This window comes from Saprolegnia parasitica, assembly GCF_000151545.1.
Source record: "Saprolegnia parasitica CBS 223.65 unplaced genomic scaffold supercont2.6, whole genome shotgun sequence".
In the NCBI taxonomy this organism is placed as follows: Eukaryota; Oomycota; class Saprolegniomycetes; order Saprolegniales; family Saprolegniaceae; genus Saprolegnia; species Saprolegnia parasitica.
Genome location: NW_012156400.1, coordinates 725,645 through 740,500, shown reverse-complemented (window position 1 = coordinate 740,500; position 14,856 = coordinate 725,645). Strand labels below are relative to the sequence as shown.

At 60.1% G+C, this 14,856-nt stretch overlaps 4 protein-coding genes across 4 annotated transcripts; 1 reads left to right on the top strand and 3 right to left on the bottom strand.

Annotated features, from left to right (window-relative positions):
• Positions 1-127: 127 nt before the first annotated feature.
• SPRG_19438 (hypothetical protein) lies at positions 128-5,041 on the bottom strand (the record flags this gene model as incomplete). Its single annotated transcript, XM_012341278.1, has 14 exons — positions 128-667; positions 711-848; positions 890-1,144; positions 1,199-1,355; positions 1,411-1,508; positions 1,554-1,592; positions 1,666-1,690; positions 1,742-1,831; positions 1,877-1,971; positions 2,017-2,520; positions 2,572-3,247; positions 3,297-3,512; positions 3,563-4,509; positions 4,580-5,041. 14 exons carry the CDS (start codon positions 5,039-5,041, stop codon positions 128-130), a joined length of 4,242 nt encoding a protein of 1,413 aa, XP_012196668.1.
• A 112-nt stretch (positions 5,042-5,153) lies between these two features.
• Positions 5,154-6,908, top strand: SPRG_02599 (hypothetical protein). The gene is made up of 8 exons (XM_012341167.1): positions 5,154-5,311; positions 5,358-5,731; positions 5,783-5,906; positions 5,963-6,103; positions 6,151-6,303; positions 6,354-6,536; positions 6,584-6,650; positions 6,693-6,908. Exons 1-8 carry the CDS (start codon positions 5,192-5,194, stop codon positions 6,854-6,856), a joined length of 1,326 nt encoding a protein of 441 aa, XP_012196557.1. The 5' UTR covers positions 5,154-5,191; the 3' UTR covers positions 6,857-6,908.
• A 55-nt stretch (positions 6,909-6,963) lies between these two features.
• Positions 6,964-11,273, bottom strand: SPRG_02598 (hypothetical protein; the record flags this gene model as incomplete). The annotated part of the gene is made up of 10 exons (XM_012341166.1): positions 10,550-11,273; positions 10,112-10,500; positions 9,811-10,053; positions 9,527-9,763; positions 9,256-9,483; positions 8,207-9,202; positions 8,023-8,159; positions 7,808-7,970; positions 7,433-7,760; positions 6,964-7,382 (listed from the first exon to the last, which is right to left on the bottom strand). The coding sequence occupies exons 1-10, from the start codon at positions 11,247-11,249 to the stop codon at positions 6,964-6,966; spliced, it is 3,840 nt and encodes a 1,279-aa protein (XP_012196556.1). The 5' UTR covers positions 11,250-11,273.
• An 802-nt stretch (positions 11,274-12,075) lies between these two features.
• SPRG_02597 (hypothetical protein) lies at positions 12,076-12,965 on the bottom strand (the record flags this gene model as incomplete). Its single annotated transcript, XM_012341165.1, has 1 exon — positions 12,076-12,965. One exon carries the CDS (start codon positions 12,963-12,965, stop codon positions 12,162-12,164), a length of 804 nt encoding a protein of 267 aa, XP_012196555.1. The 3' UTR covers positions 12,076-12,161.
• Positions 12,966-14,856: the final 1,891 nt, after the last annotated feature.

Sequence of the window (14,856 nt, the reverse complement as noted above, 5' to 3'; positions counted from 1 at the left end):
CCGACGCCCCCACTCGCCCGCAAGATGCGCGGTCGCCACCGCCCGCAGGACTAGGCTACGGCGCGCTGAGCTTTTAACGTCAAACAGTATTTGCATGTTTTGATCGACACCACCCTTGACGACGCTGCTATCGGTCTTGCTCGTCGCCTCCATACGCGTCGTCCGACTCTGTCGTTGTCGTCGTTGCTGGTGCAAGCGCTTTCATGGCGACCGTCACACGTCGCAAGATCTTGGCGTACTTTTCGTTGACGCGGCGGACCTTTTGGACGGCGACGCCGTACGAGTCGAGGGTGGCTTCGAGCTTGGAGGCGTCCGGTGCGTCCGAGAGCCGGAGCAGCTCGTCCCGAAGCTTCTCTTCAAGCTGCGCCACCACCGCCGGCGCGGCGTCGGTCTCGAGAGCATTCTCGTCCAAGTCGTTGACAAAGGCCACGACTGATGAGGACGGGCTACGACTACTAGTGGCAGTAGGGTGTGTTGCCGTCGACGCTTTGCGCAGCAGCTTGAACTTGACCGACGTGAGGCGCGCAACAGCATCTTTAAACGTGGTTTCTTTGGCTTTGATCGCTGCGATCTCGGCCGGTTGCAGGTCTCGGAACCGGTTGACATCGCGAACAATCGTTCGGTAGGCGACCCACGCGGTCTCCGAGTCGATCTTCTTCGCGATAATCTAACACAGATCGAGTGGCGCCATGCTTGGATGCGATACAAACCATTTTGAGAATGCGAACGCGCAGGTTCAGCGACGCAGCGGTCTCGGCATGCGGTATCCGCTGCACCGCAGCGAGTAGGTCGCTCTCGGTGGCCTGCCACGTCTCGTCGAGTGCCGCAAACTGGTCGTCTTCGTACTCCTAGAGAAGCATGGCGAACCTCAATCTCAATTCCAAAGTACCGTCGGGTAGGCTGCCCCGGACGCCTTGAACTTGTTTTGGCGTGTCGAGAGCACGCCATTGTCGAGGATGACGGCGACGAAGCGCGCCCGGGGCACCGTGCCGAGGGAGAAATCGGCGACTGCATCGCGGTAGAGTCTTGCGGTGTCGCGGTCCGAAATACAGGGCGCGAGGTCGTGTAGCACGATGGAAAACTCGTCGTAGCCCATGTCGTCGTGCCCGAGCACGTCACCAGCCGCGTAAATGTCGAGCAGCATCTAACCACATGTCATGCAATGGACAAGTTGTCTTCTTTTCTGTAGACAAAATACCGTTTCCACGGTGCCTTGCATGACGCCAAATTCGTCCAGTGCGATCTCAAGAGCCGCGTCTTGGTCGATGAGCGACGCGTCGTCGACGCACGCCTTGGCCGTCACCTTGGCCTTGATCTGCTCGGTCGAACAAAAGGGTCCAAACCGCTTGTCATAACTAACCGCGCGTCAGTCGTCGACGTCGATAGGTTGATAGATTGATAGATAGATACCTGTCTTCGAGCATCGGGAGCAGCGTCGCGAGCGGCATTTTGGTAGAGGCGTTCGCGCCGAGCAAGAACGAGCCGTTGGTCCAGAGATGCAGAAGTCCCTAGCACGAACCTGCTGTGAGTCGATACGTCGACGAGATGCGTACCAGAGCAAAGTTGAGTGTCCCGTACTCGTACGCGGGGAGGTACCGTCGACAGCGTCAAGGATCCCGTCGTTGCTATGAAACATCGCTGCATCCTGGACTGGAAAAAGGATATCTCGACGCCCAAGAAGCGGCTAAACCTACGCGAGCATCATAGGACAATCTGTCCAACCTCTGCAATTTGTACGTACAAAAGACACTTTTTGTTGTGCTTGCGGTGTTTCTTGAGCGAGAGGAGGAGCTTGGCGAGGTGCTGCATCGCTAGTTTCCGGAGCCCATACCTACGCGCGCCGTGCGATCGGGCGGTGGCGGGTGCTAAAACGTACTTGCGGAGGTACCAGTCGTACACGAAGTCGATAAAGGCCGTGGACCCGACGCTGTCTTGGTCGCTGAGGTTGCACTCGTACCGCTCGCGGTAAATCTAAGCCGGTATCCCAATCTTTCGACAACTATGCCTGTGTAGAACCTGGTAGAGGAGCTTGAGCACGGTGCTGAGGTTCAGAACGACCTTGTTGTCGCTAAACATCTCGGAGAGCTCGGCGACCGAGATGCCAAGCACGTGCGGCCGCCGCCCTTTATCCTTCTCCAGCGCCATGAGGCCAGGAAAGAGGTTCGGGCGCGGCTTGGGCGCTGTCGCCGCGGCCACATTCGCCTCGTGGAGCGTCCGTAGCTCGTTCGCGAGCTGCACAATGCAGACGGGCGTGGCGTCGACATGGACATCGGTGACCACCGCATCGATGGCCGCATCCGACATGGCCCATGGCGCCTCCTGTGGCTTGGTCCATGGCACATTAGTCGCTCCGAGGGGTTGCAAAAGAGCTTTGAGCGTCGCTTGGAGGTCGTCGAGGCCCTGAATAAAGTCCGAGAGCACCTTCTTGTCGTTGGCGAGCTGGAGCGCATTGACCATGGTGGCTAAACACGCGTGCACAGACGCGCCGTGCATCTTGGCCTGCGTCTTGACCAAGAGGCTCTACTCGGACACATTGTCGACATATTACATTCCTAGGAGCACACGTCGTACGTGCAAGGCATCCAAAATCGCACAGGTCGATGGTCCTAGCGACGCCTTTTGCAGCAGTGCTTGGGCGAGGAGCGCGCCGAGCCACGAAATGCTGTTTTGAATGTGGTCGGGCGCCAAGAGTGCTTCGGTCGTCGACGGCGCGTCATCCGCATGCACGAACGTCGCAACGAGCGAGTGGAGCCGCGTGAGCTCGCGCCGCGTCGAGTGCTGCAGCGGCCCGGTCTGCATTTCATGCTCGAGTTTCGTGAGAAGGACGTGGCAGACGCTCTCTGCGTCCAGCGTCCGCATGTGCCCCGACGCGAGAGACGATGGCTTGCGGCTGGTCGTCGTGTAGCCCAAGACGAGCGCGGCGGCTTGGTGGCCGATCGCCTCTCGGTTCTCTTCGTTGGCCGTCGCGATCAAGCCCTTGATCTTGTCGAGCAGCGATGCTTCGGACGAGAGAGGGCGGTCGCCAAAGCCCAAGGGTTTGGCCGACGGCTTGTGCAGCGTGTCGCGCGTGTATCGCTCGAGCTGCTCCATGAGTAGAATCAAATGCGACTGCTTCTCGAGCGCCGTCGTGTCCGATGCGATCGTCACGAGGTGCGACGCGATCTCGGCTGGAAACCCGAGCTTTAGGAAATTGCGCACGTCCGACGGATGTACACTCGGTGCTGCGTGCAGCGCTTCTTCGTCCATGCTACACAGCGAGATAAGGATGCGTGAATGCGACGAAACAATCATCGCACCAAGGAGGTTTCCCAGGCATGTGCGCCGGCGCGCGCTGGTTGAGAATGTAGTCTTGCAGCGCCTGCGCCTCGGTCTTGATACTCAGCGGCGCATGGTCGTGGTCCATGAAGAGCTGGAGCATGTGGACCATGCACTGCTTGTAGTGCGGGTTGGCGTGGAGCGTCATCGTCGCGTCCTTGGCGCTGGATACCGCGCGCGTCTTCTCGAAGCGCAGCCTACGCGCGTCTCTTTAGCTCGGTACCGTGCAAGCGTAGCGTTCTCCTACCACTCGAGCAAAAGCGAGCTCATCGACAGCACCTGCAGCGGGACGTTGTGCTTGTCGTTGCCAGTATCGACAAATGTCGAGAGGTGGTGGATGAGGTTGTCGGTGAGCGCCGCGACCGTCCAGAGGTCCTTGACCAAAACGCGGTTCTTACTCTCTTTCCCAGCCTTGTGCTCGGCGAGTAAATGCAGGCTCTTTTCGCGGTTGGCGACGAACCGCCGCGGCGAGTACAGGCTTTCTTTCGGCGTCTGCGGCGGCGACATGACAGCAGGCAACAGGTCGTCGTCCATGTTGACCTGGATGCCCTTGTGCCGGAGCGAGATCGGCTCGAGCTCCTTGCGCTTTGCTTCGTTCTGCAGCCGAAGTTTCTTGGCCTCGAGCGTCGCCGTCACCGACTTGGCGACGAGGCTCGTCATCGTGTGGACGTGACGCGCCTGTCGCTCTTGCTTGCTTTCGTACCCGAGCTCTTCGAGGGCCCGGCGCAACACAAAGGTGCTTGTTTCGAGGAGGAGTTGGACGATCTCAATTTCCATTTCAGAAATGTGCGTGAAGATCTGGGCGAGGAAGGCGAGACGCTCACGCTTGGGCAGCTTCCAGTACTCGAGGAGGAGGCGCGCGGTCGCGTCCTGCATGAGCCCGACATCGGTCGCGTGCACCATCTCCCAGGATTGATCCGCCGAGCTATTCTTGAGCATTTGGATCTCCCGCTCGAGCTGGTGGCAGTAGTGGTACAGCGGCAGCTTCTCGCAGTGCGACGGCGCGAGCGACGCCGTGACAGCGGCCGCGACCGATGGGTTCGAGCAAAAGAGTGCGTCGGCCAGTGCGGTCTTGAGCTGCGCCATCGCACTTGTGTAGCGCACAACGAGCTTCGTGTGCACCTCGTCTGCGCGTACAAACACGTACGGAAGCGAGTTGAAGAACGTGTCGAGAATGTTCCAGAGGCGAAGACCCTAATCGCGATGTTGGTATGGTTGGTCATATTGAACCTCGAGACGAAGACAAGAAGACATGGGCACGCACGTTGTCGGAAAACTTGTCTTGGTCCCACTGCGCAATGAGCGACGGGATGACGCGATGGCCGCGGTCACTGGTGAGAATCTCGAGCGTGAGCTTGTTGGACGTGAGGAGGCGCAGCGACGCCGTGTCGACCGGTCGCTCGCATTCGCGGTTCGCGCGTGCCATGTCCCACGACGTCCACTGCGTGGCGTCGAGATGAACGCCGGCTGCGGTGGCATCCCGAAGCTTTTGGTCAAAGAGCAGAATGTCATGGAGCGTGCCCGTGCCATTGGCGTCGCACGCGGCGTAGTTGCCCGGCAGGATCGAGACGAGGTCGTTTGCGCTGAACGCGTCGGCGGCGCGGACGTCGCTCACCTTAGTAGCAGCAGCAGCAGCGAGCATTCGCTGCTTGCGCGGCGAGCCACTCATCGGGCCCAGTGGCGGCGGTGCCTTGCCGGGGCTCTTGGTCAGCGGCCGAAGGTGCATGCTCGAAACTGCTTGTATAGATACCACTCTTGAAACGACTAGCCAATGGCATCGTCGTGTGCCACTTTGCCCATTGTGATTGGTCCTTGAAGGGGTGTCGGGGACCTCATTGGCTCGTTTGACTGTGGTGCTCGAAGAAAGGACGAGAAGATGACCGCGTACGACGTGCTGCTGAAGCGGCTCCTGGGCGTCAACCAGTTCTCGGCGGCCGTCAAGATGGGCCTGCGCAACTCGGTCGCGCTGCACGATGCCCTCGGGCAGCCGGCGACGGTCCGCGCGACTGCATTCTTCATTTTCCTCATGATGCGCCTTCTAGCGGTTTGACACGGTGCACGTCGCCGGGACCAACGGCAAGGGATCCGTCTCATGGAAGCTCGCAAAGGCGCTGCAAGCATCGGGCTTCAAGACCGGCCTCTTTGTCTCGCCCCACGTCGCGTGCTTCCGGGAGCGTATCCAGATCAACGGCGAGCTCATTTCGGAAGCCGACGTCGAGGCGCACCTGCCGACGCTGTTTGCACTCACCGAGGACGAGGGCATTCCCGCCACGTTCTTTGAGCTCACGACGATGCTAGCGCTGCAGCACTTTGCCGCGCAAGACGTCGACTGCGTCGTGCTAGAAACCGGCCTCGGCGGCCGCCTCGACGCGACCAACATTGTGACACCCGTCCTCTCGGTCATCACATCGATCGGGTACAAGCTCCACGATTTATGGGTCCAGAGGCATGCGCTGATCCATGCTAGGCTCGACCACACGCGTATTCTGGGCAGCACGATCCCTGAAATCGCGCGCGAGAAGGCCGGCATCATGAAGCCCCACGTCCCCGTTGTTGTCGGGCCGCAATCGCCCCAGCACATCATGCGGCAGGTAGATACACTCGATCGATCGATGGCTCTTTGTTCTTAGAGGCAACTGTTTTTTAGCACGCGCGCGAGGCGCAGAGTCCGATCGTCTGCGTGGCGGCGACACCGGCCCACGCAAAAGACTACAACGCCGAGAACGCGGATATTGCGTTGGCGGCGGCCATGCAGCTCAACATCCTCCACGGCCAGCACAAGACCAAGGTAGCTACTACCTCCAGCACCACCTCTTCGAGCTGATGACGACCTAGCTGACGCTCGACACAACGTCCAGTGCGGTGGCCAAGTGCTTGGCGTCGCGACCGCCATGCCGCTTTGAAGTCGTCGAAACCAAGCAGGCCACCGTCGTCCTGGACGTCGCCCACAATCTACCAGCCTTTGAGAAGCTCCTCGACCTCCTGGAGGTAGACACTTGAAAGCGATGCAACGTGAAAGTGAAGCGGAGGGTACGTAGCTGCGGTACCCGGACCAAAGTCTCCGCTTCGTCTGTGGCTTCTCCGCCGACAAGGACATGGCGCACGTCACCGACCTCATCACGGCCAAGACGACAGCGCGCAAGGTGCATTTCGTGCAAGGCTACCACCCGCGCTGCGCCACCATGACGGAGATTCAGGCCGCACTGCACAACTCGGCGACGGTTCGATCCCGTGTCCGACCCGAGATACACATGATGGAATGGCGTAGCAGTCTGGCTTCCACTTCCACGACGGCGAACACAGCGTTGCGAATGGCGTCTCGGCCGCGATGCATGGTACGTCCGCGCATTTTTCCCATTTTCTCAAAGGACTTGCAGCCGCGGCCGTCGACAAGGACGTGGTCGTCGTCTGCGGCAGCGTCTTCATCATGGCCGAGGCCCGCGCCGCGCTCGGGTTTTGCGAGCCCCATGACAGTGACGAGCTCAAGGCGGTTGCCGGCGCCGGCGTCAAGACCGCGGTCCAGCGCATGGAAAACCCGTAAGTGTCTTCTTGTGTACACACATGTACAATGTAGATATTGTCTTCTTCATGCAGCTGTCTACCGTCTCCCACTACGCCCACTCCAAAAAGCACATGTTGTCTTGTCGTCTACTTGCTGCCGGGGGGAAGGTAGTTGAAGAAGTCCGACTTGGGGCCGTAGTGGGCCCGCGGCGAGAGCACGCCCTTGGCCGCCTTGGCCGCCGCCGCATCCGCCTGCTCCTTCTCTTCGCGCTTGCGCTGGCGCCGACGAGCATTCTTGTCCATCGCCGCCGGCGCACCCACGGGCACGTGGCGCGTCGGCTTGGCCGGCGTCTCGATGGGCGCTTCCACTGGCGCGTCGACGGGCGCCGCTGCCTTTTCGGGCTTGGGCTTGGTGAACGCCCGCTTCTCCGCATCCATGGCCACGATCGCCGCGATCTTCTCGCGGACCCAGACCGCCGCGGCCGCGACCGCCGCCTTTTCACCGCGAAGCGACACCTTGCTCTGCGCACCGTCCTTCTCGGCACGGCGAATGTCGACCTGGAGGCCTACAACGTACACTCGCATGAGGGGCCCGTCGTTTTCAAACACGACGTACCAGAGTGCATGGACTGGAGCGTCTTGATGTTGGCGCCGCCCTTGCCGATGAGCGAGCCGACAATGTCGGTCGACGGCAAGACAATCTGCAGCACCGTGGTCGTGGCCACAAGCTCTTGCAGCTTGGCGACCGTGGACGCGCGCTCGGTCGCGTTCTTGGCGTGGATCTGAATCGTGGCCGAGAGGTCCGTCTTCTCCTGCACGTTGAACGAGACGCCGCTGGGGCTCTGGCGCTTGAGGCCCATCGCCGCGTCGAGGAGCGTCAGCGGCACGACGACCGACGCGCACTCGGCTTCGTACGCGTGCAACAGCTCTTGCACAAGGCGCACCTACGCCAGCATCATCTCTATATATGTCGAGGCAGATAGGAGGGTACCGCCGCCTTGACGTTCGCTTCGTCGCGCGAGTGGATCGTGAGGGACCGAGCGGCCCACGGATCGTCGGCGTCGGCAGGCGACAAGTTGAGTGTCGCGTGGCTTTCGCTCGAGAGGCGCTTGATCGACTCGCCGTTCTTGCCCACGAGCTGCGGCACGAGGTGCCTAATCCATCCATAGCATGAGCCACCATGGACAAGAAAGGTCCACAACGTACCCCGGGATCGTCATCTCGTGGTACTCCTTGTCGTGCGCCTTGAGGATCTCCTCGAGCTTCTTGTGCACCGTCTTGGTGTTGGCCTCCGAGTCCGTGATGATCTTGATCGAGTCTTTCGACGCCAGAGACAAGGTCGCCTACAGGGCCGTTGGAGCCAGGAGGCTACTACAATGGAATCGCGTACGTGGTAGGCACCAAGGAGGGGCAGCGACTGGAAGAGACGGGGCACGGCCGAGGCCGAGACGCCCGAGAGCACCTTGACGTGCGACGGGAAAAAGAACTGGAGGAGGCTCTCGACACGGAGCTTGGCGTCGAGGACCTTGGCCAGCGACGCGCCTTCGAGCGAGACGGCAAAGCCGCTCGGGCTCGACTTGTCGGCCTTGATGCGAATGACCGTCTTGGTCTGCTTGACGACCTGCAGCACGTTCTCGTGGAGGCTGTCGTCGGTCGACCCGCGCAGCGACGTTGCATGCGCCTTGGACGCTAGCGGAATCGACGCGATGCAGTGCGTGTCGGCGAGCATGTCGAAAAAGCTCTTGAGCTTGGCGATGCCCAGCGGCGACCCCCGGAGCTTGACCTGCGTGCCGTTCTCTTGCACGCTGGCCTTGACGCCGCCCTGCGCTTCGAGCTCAGCGAGGTGCAACGCGATCGTTGGGTCCGAAAGAAGTGCGTCGAAGCGACCGCGCCCGCCGGCCTTGATCGTCTCAAACACGGTCGTGTTCTGGAGCAGGTCCAAAATCGCGGCGGCGCACGCGTCCACGTCGGCCTTGTCGTTGCCTTGGATGCGCACCACCTGGCTCTTCTGGAACGTATCGAGCGTCACCTTCGGGTGGGCTGCTCGCACTTCCTTGATGCGCTCGCCCTTCTTGCCAATCAGGCACGCGACCGAGAACTCGTCCAAGTTCAAGAGCTGGCGCGCCGACGTGCGGAGGAGGCCGTCCAGCGCGGATGTCGCCGCCGCCACTTGGTCGGCGGTGCCCATAAGCTCGAGCTCGCGGCTACCCTCCGAGACGTCGTCGAGGACGCGGAGTCGGCACCCCGTGTCCTTCTCCAGCTTCATGATCGTCTCGCCCTTCTTGCCAATCACGGTCGCGACCTCGTCCCCGTCCAAAGGAAGGTACACGACCTTGTTCTCGTCGTTGAGCGCTTCCAGCGCCGTCGACGCCAGCTGAATCGCACTCTAGCATGGAACGTCGCACGTGGCGTGACATCGATATTTCGTTGTCGTCGTACCGTGGTGCCGGTGAGTGTGATGGCCATCGTCGTCGCCTTGGTGCGCGGCGCCTTGCCCCCAGCGGGCGCGGGCGGCAGCTGCACGTTGCAGCCACTGGCCTTCTCAATCTCGTTGAGCTTGGCACGCTTGTTGTTGAGCAAAAGACCCGTCAAGTGCGATGACGTGTACACAACGGAGCGCTGGTTCTTGGCCACAATCTCGTCCACCAAGGCCGTCGCCTTTTGAATCTGCACCTCTTCATGAGAAACTTCCATGTGGGCAGCAACATACCTGGTCGGCCTCGCCGAGGATGTAGAGCGTGTGGCCTTGAATGTCGACTTTGGCGCCGCTCTCGGCCTCGATCGCCTTGATCTTGGCACCCTTCTTGCCAATGATGAGGCTCAAGCAGCGCTCATCGACGTCAAAGGTATGCACGCTCTCGAGGAAGCTCGCGACCGCCGCCTGGATCGCGCCCTTGAGCGCCTCGATCTGGTGGCGATTGCCGTCGACGTCAAACCGGTTCTTGTTCTAGTATCCATGTGTCAAAAGGAAGACTCGGATGGTCGTATTCGCACCTTGTTGACTTGAAGGCGAATGTCCAGCGCTTCCTTGCGCAGCGCCTTGAGCTTGGCTGCCTTGTCGCCCATGAGGTACTCGACAAACGCGGGAAATTGCGATGCGTCCCAGCGGCCAAAGAATGCGACGTCCGACGCGTTGACCTTGACGGCGCTCGCGGCTTGGTCGTGGATGATCGCATCGACCGAGGCCTGCGCGGCGAGAACGCTCTCGGCCGGACCGACAATGTGCACGCAGTTGGTCTACAACATAGGCAGTGTGAAACATTGAAACATTGAAACAGCGAGAGAAAGAACGTACGACGCGGTCAATGTCGAGGAGCGCGCCCGTGTCTTCCATGATCTTGGAGATGACCTCGCCCTTCTTGCCAATGAGCTTGGGGATGACGTCGGTCGGGAGGTCGATCGTCGCCTTGTTGGTGTTGAGCGACTTGAGCGTCGCCTCGAGGAGCTGCGTGCGCTCGGGCGAGGCCTGGAACGAGATCGTGTTCTCGGCGCGCTGCACGTCAATCTTGACGTCGCACTTGGCCTCGAGCGCCTTGAGGTGCAGACCCTTCTGGATCATGAGCAGCTTGAGCACGTCCGGATGCACGGCGAGGGACTGCGTCGTCGCGAGCGCAATGTTGTTGATGGCCGCCAGGACGAGTGCGTTTTGCTTGGGCACGCTCGTCGCCTTGACGTCCTGCGTCCCTACAGCATGTCGTATGAGCACCTTTGAGAGAGGATAGAAGAAGGATACCGTTCTCGACGTCGAGCAGCACGTGGTACGTCTCTTCAAACTGGCGCAGCTTGGTGTAGTTCTTCCCGACGACCATGCCCATCTTGTCCTTGGGCACCGAGATCGTGATGGTTTCAAACGCGTCGAGCGTCGTGTGCAGCTCGAGGGCGAGTTGCATCTTGCGCACCTCGGCCTGGAGCAGCTTTTCGTGCGTCTCGGTCGCACGCAGCGTGTCATAGAGCTCGTTCTTCTTGTCCTTGAGCGTCTGGACCGTCGCTTGGAACTCTTCGTACTCGGTGACTTGGACCTTCCGCACCTTGATGGCCTCGAGGTCCTTGAGCACGCGCTTCTCTTCGTTGAGCGACATGGACGTCGTCGTACGGCGGAACTCGAGGTTCTTGGCTTCCTCCTCGAGCTGCGCGACCGTGCCCTGCACGCGCGCCTTGGGCGTCTTCAAGAGCTTCGCTAGCTCCTCGTCCGCGGCCTTGGCATCACGGGCCATTGTCACCTTGCTGGTCGAGAGGCTCTCGAGGAGCGCCTTCTTTTGCGCAACGAGCTCGGGCGTCACAATCGGCGCCTTGGCCTTGGGCGACGCGGGCTTGGGCGCGGCCTTGGGCGCAGGCTTGGGCGCGGCCTTGGCCGGCGCAGCAGGGGGAGCTTGAGCTGGCTGCTTGGCAGCCTTCGTTGCGGGCGTCTTGCCCTTGCCTCCTTTGCCCGACATACTACGGACCGAGGTGAATTGACTTGTGGACAAAAAAAAGATTTGGTCCAAGTTGAGGTCGCAACATGGCGTCGGAAATAGTGTATATAGTGTGAAAGCTGCAGCGCATTCCAAGGATGCGAACGGGCATGAAGCGTACTGATAGTGCCCATGTAGTAGCGGGTATGCGACCAAGGGATGTTGTATAACTCCCTGGGACGCGCGAAAAACACAATTGTCTGCGGGTTGTACGCGTCTACTGCTAGTATCGGCGGTTGCCGAGTGACAGCACTGGACACGCCACAAAACGGCGGTCCCCGTGGTCTACAGCCACACGACTTTCTATCAATATACACATCATTCGTCCCGCCTCGTATCCAGAATGACGTCGTATCCACTGCCCTCTACGCACCGCAAGCGCTCGGCAATCAAGAAGCATGGAACGGCCTCGCAGAAAGTCCAATTCACACTATATCCGTTTCGTATCCAGGTTGAAGCCATGTATCGATATAGTGTAATAGTGCGTGTCGCTGGCAACAGGGGTGCCGCCTCTTGGATGCTCGCCCGCCCCGTGCGTTGCACTCGTATACAATAGTACCGTAGCCAAAGTCCCGCGTTGTCAACCCGCTGGAGCTTGTCGTCGCAGCCACGACAAGGCGCGTATCCAAACTTGACGCCACTTCAATCGTACACTATTTCGTGTCGACGCGGTTTCGGCGAAATCGGAATACCGGGGCACGGCCGGGGCACGCCGCCGCGTCATTAACGCCACTCGAAGGTCGCGTCTGAGTCGGCTGTCGAGTCGACGCCAGGTCGAAGAGCCACGAGGAGACGCCGCAGTGTATTCGAGGAGTAGGAGCTTCTTATATTAACTGTTCGTGGTGTATACTCGTACGGGAGCGACCTACTGCTGCTCTGCGGGGTGTTAAATAATCAGGTGGAGGCCATTTCCATGGCCCACATGTAGTCGAAAAGCGCCTTCTCTTTCAGGAGGCGCTGAATCTGAGCGTAGAGCGTCGACGCCTCGGCGTCTGTCTCCCTGCCGGGGCAAAGCGCTTCCCGCAGCGACTGGACGACGCTCAAGTCGTACGCGACCCAGTCCCGGTGTTGGACGGCAAGCGACTGGCGCAGCTGCGCCTCGTACGTAGCTAGCGGGTCTGCATACATGGTGCGGAGCGAGGCGAGCACGTCGGCGCGGGCCGAGGCCATGACGGCGTCGATGTGTGCCTCTTCGGCCGGGCTGGCCACGCTCCAACGGAAGCGCGACCGCTTGCGCTGGTTCTTTATCCACGTCGCGCCCACGGTATACCGCAGCTGCGCTTGCTGGAACGCGGCGGCCGTCTCTTCGGGCGTCGTGGCGGCCGGCGCTGCATTGGTCGACTCGGTCGGCGTCGGCATGACGTCGTCGTCGCTGGTCTGGCGCACAAGCGCACAGCCCTTCTTCGCGATGAGCTGGACACGCGAGCGCATGTGGCGCACGTAAGCTTCAAAGCAGTCGGCGTTCGCGGCGAAGAGGCTCTCTTCGACGGACCGGCACGTGTCGATGACATGGCGCTTCTCAAACGGCGCGCGGAGGAGCGCGTGGACTTTGAGGACTTCGCGGCAGAGGAGGCGTACAAAGTACTGGCGCTGCTGCGCGATGGACCGGCCACAAGCGATCGGCGCACTCGGCAGCTCAAGGTCGGTGAGCGTAAGGACGGCGTCGGGCGCGACGACACTGCACGACTGCGCGACCATGCGTACGACAACCTGCAAAATGACAACTGGGAGATTTCGCCCAAGAGCAAGGAGCGGCGAGATAACCGCCGTGGCTGCAAGTCGGTATATCCCAATCCCCCGTAATCACACATCCGTATCCGGCATTGCCGGTGTATTCCAGCCCATGCGACACCTCTCGTATCCGGATGCCCCGACGGCAGTGTTGGGGCAAACCCGGACGCCACAGTGGGACGATTGGAGCCCAAGAGTAATCGGCGCCTGGGCGTGTTGAGTTGGTAGGACAAGCCATCGCGACGGCCATTGCGTCGACTTGCCGTGTGCACCGAGTCGAGGAGGAGGCAAAGGCGAGGGCAACCGAGACACGGCCACATGGGCGCAAGTGGTCAGAGACGTCCATTGGCGCAGAAGTACCTGGCAGCGATGATTTCGCCATGCACGGGCTAGAATACACTGTACGTAAGTTCCATCCACCTTCCTCGCATCCCACCTTGCACCCATGCTGCGACACGACGTGGTTTAAACGCGGTTTGTTTACCGGTCTAAAAGAAAACGGCACCGACGCAGATTCCGTTCGTCATAGACACGATAGAAATGCACTGTGAGGACTTATTGTATGAGCTCACTAATACCGTAGGCATACTCTACGCATCGAACAAGGTGGTGCAGAGACCAGCAGCGACCAGCATATCAGTCGCACTATTATTAGCGTGTGATTGCTTGCCGCCCCGAAATGCACAGTATGGACGCATAGTATGGACGCGACTGGAAACTCGACCTCTGCCACGTCGCCGTCTTCTACCTGAGCGCCACCTGCACGTCGTCGTCTGAAGATCCTTGTAACACAGACGCCACGGTAAACGCGTTAAACAAAGCAAAGGTAAATGATGTTGTGTCCATTGCTCTTTACTGGGATTCAGATGGTTCGAAGTTCGAAGCTGTTGAGTCACCCAGAAGAACGGTGGTGGAAGGAAGTTCCTTGATGGCTTGTTATTTGACGCTTGTATGTCGCGCCACCAGGCCGTCGAAGTTCGAAGACGTGTCGCATGCGCGTACGTACGGTGCATGTACGGTTAAGCGGCTCTGAAATATCAGCGCCGTACGGCGATCCAGTACGGTACCGCTGGCTCCAGTCTACAGCCTTCACGTATAATCGGGGGTGCTGGGCGGTCCCTTCTTGCCGATGGCGTCTGCCTCTCTTGCATCCTGTAGCACCATGGGTGGCGCTTGTCAGGCCCGTGTCCGCATGGTTACGCCCGTGATTACACGCTCTGCCGTGTGGGTGGGTGATCGCGCGAGATCGGCGGAAAACGACGCTTCTTCTTCCGCACAAACTGCAGCTACTTGAGCTACTTGAGAAACCTTGGGCTCTTGTATGGCGTAGTCAGCATTTATGGAACGCCGTGATGGCCTTTACAGGAGCGCAGGCATCCTCCCACGCCTCCCAAAGTTGCCTCCCATGCTATCCTCTTCTCTGCCTCCAATACCGGTAGCATGGGTCTCTCTGGCAACGGTTGCCCAACTACCTATGAGAAGCATGAATGAATGGGTTCCATCGAGCGAGCGAGTGGCTTGACGTCCTCCACAGAACATCTATCCAGGATACGTCGCAATGATTGGTAGTGGCTTCTTCGATGTGCACCGTTGTGACTGGCACCACACCCACCCGTCATTATTCTTGTGTTTGCAGCCAGCACTTGGGATGTGTAGTACGTATTGGTTACGATGACACGGCCTCGACGACGCTTGACCCGACGACGCTTTACGACAAAAGGTGGTGACGCGCGGCTCAAGCTAGCGCGAGCGCTTCGTAAAATCGAGCTTTACGACTCCGTTGGTGGTGGGCACGCACCTCGGGCACAACTCTGGGACGCCACAATGCCACGGAATTACGAGCACGGAACGGCAACAA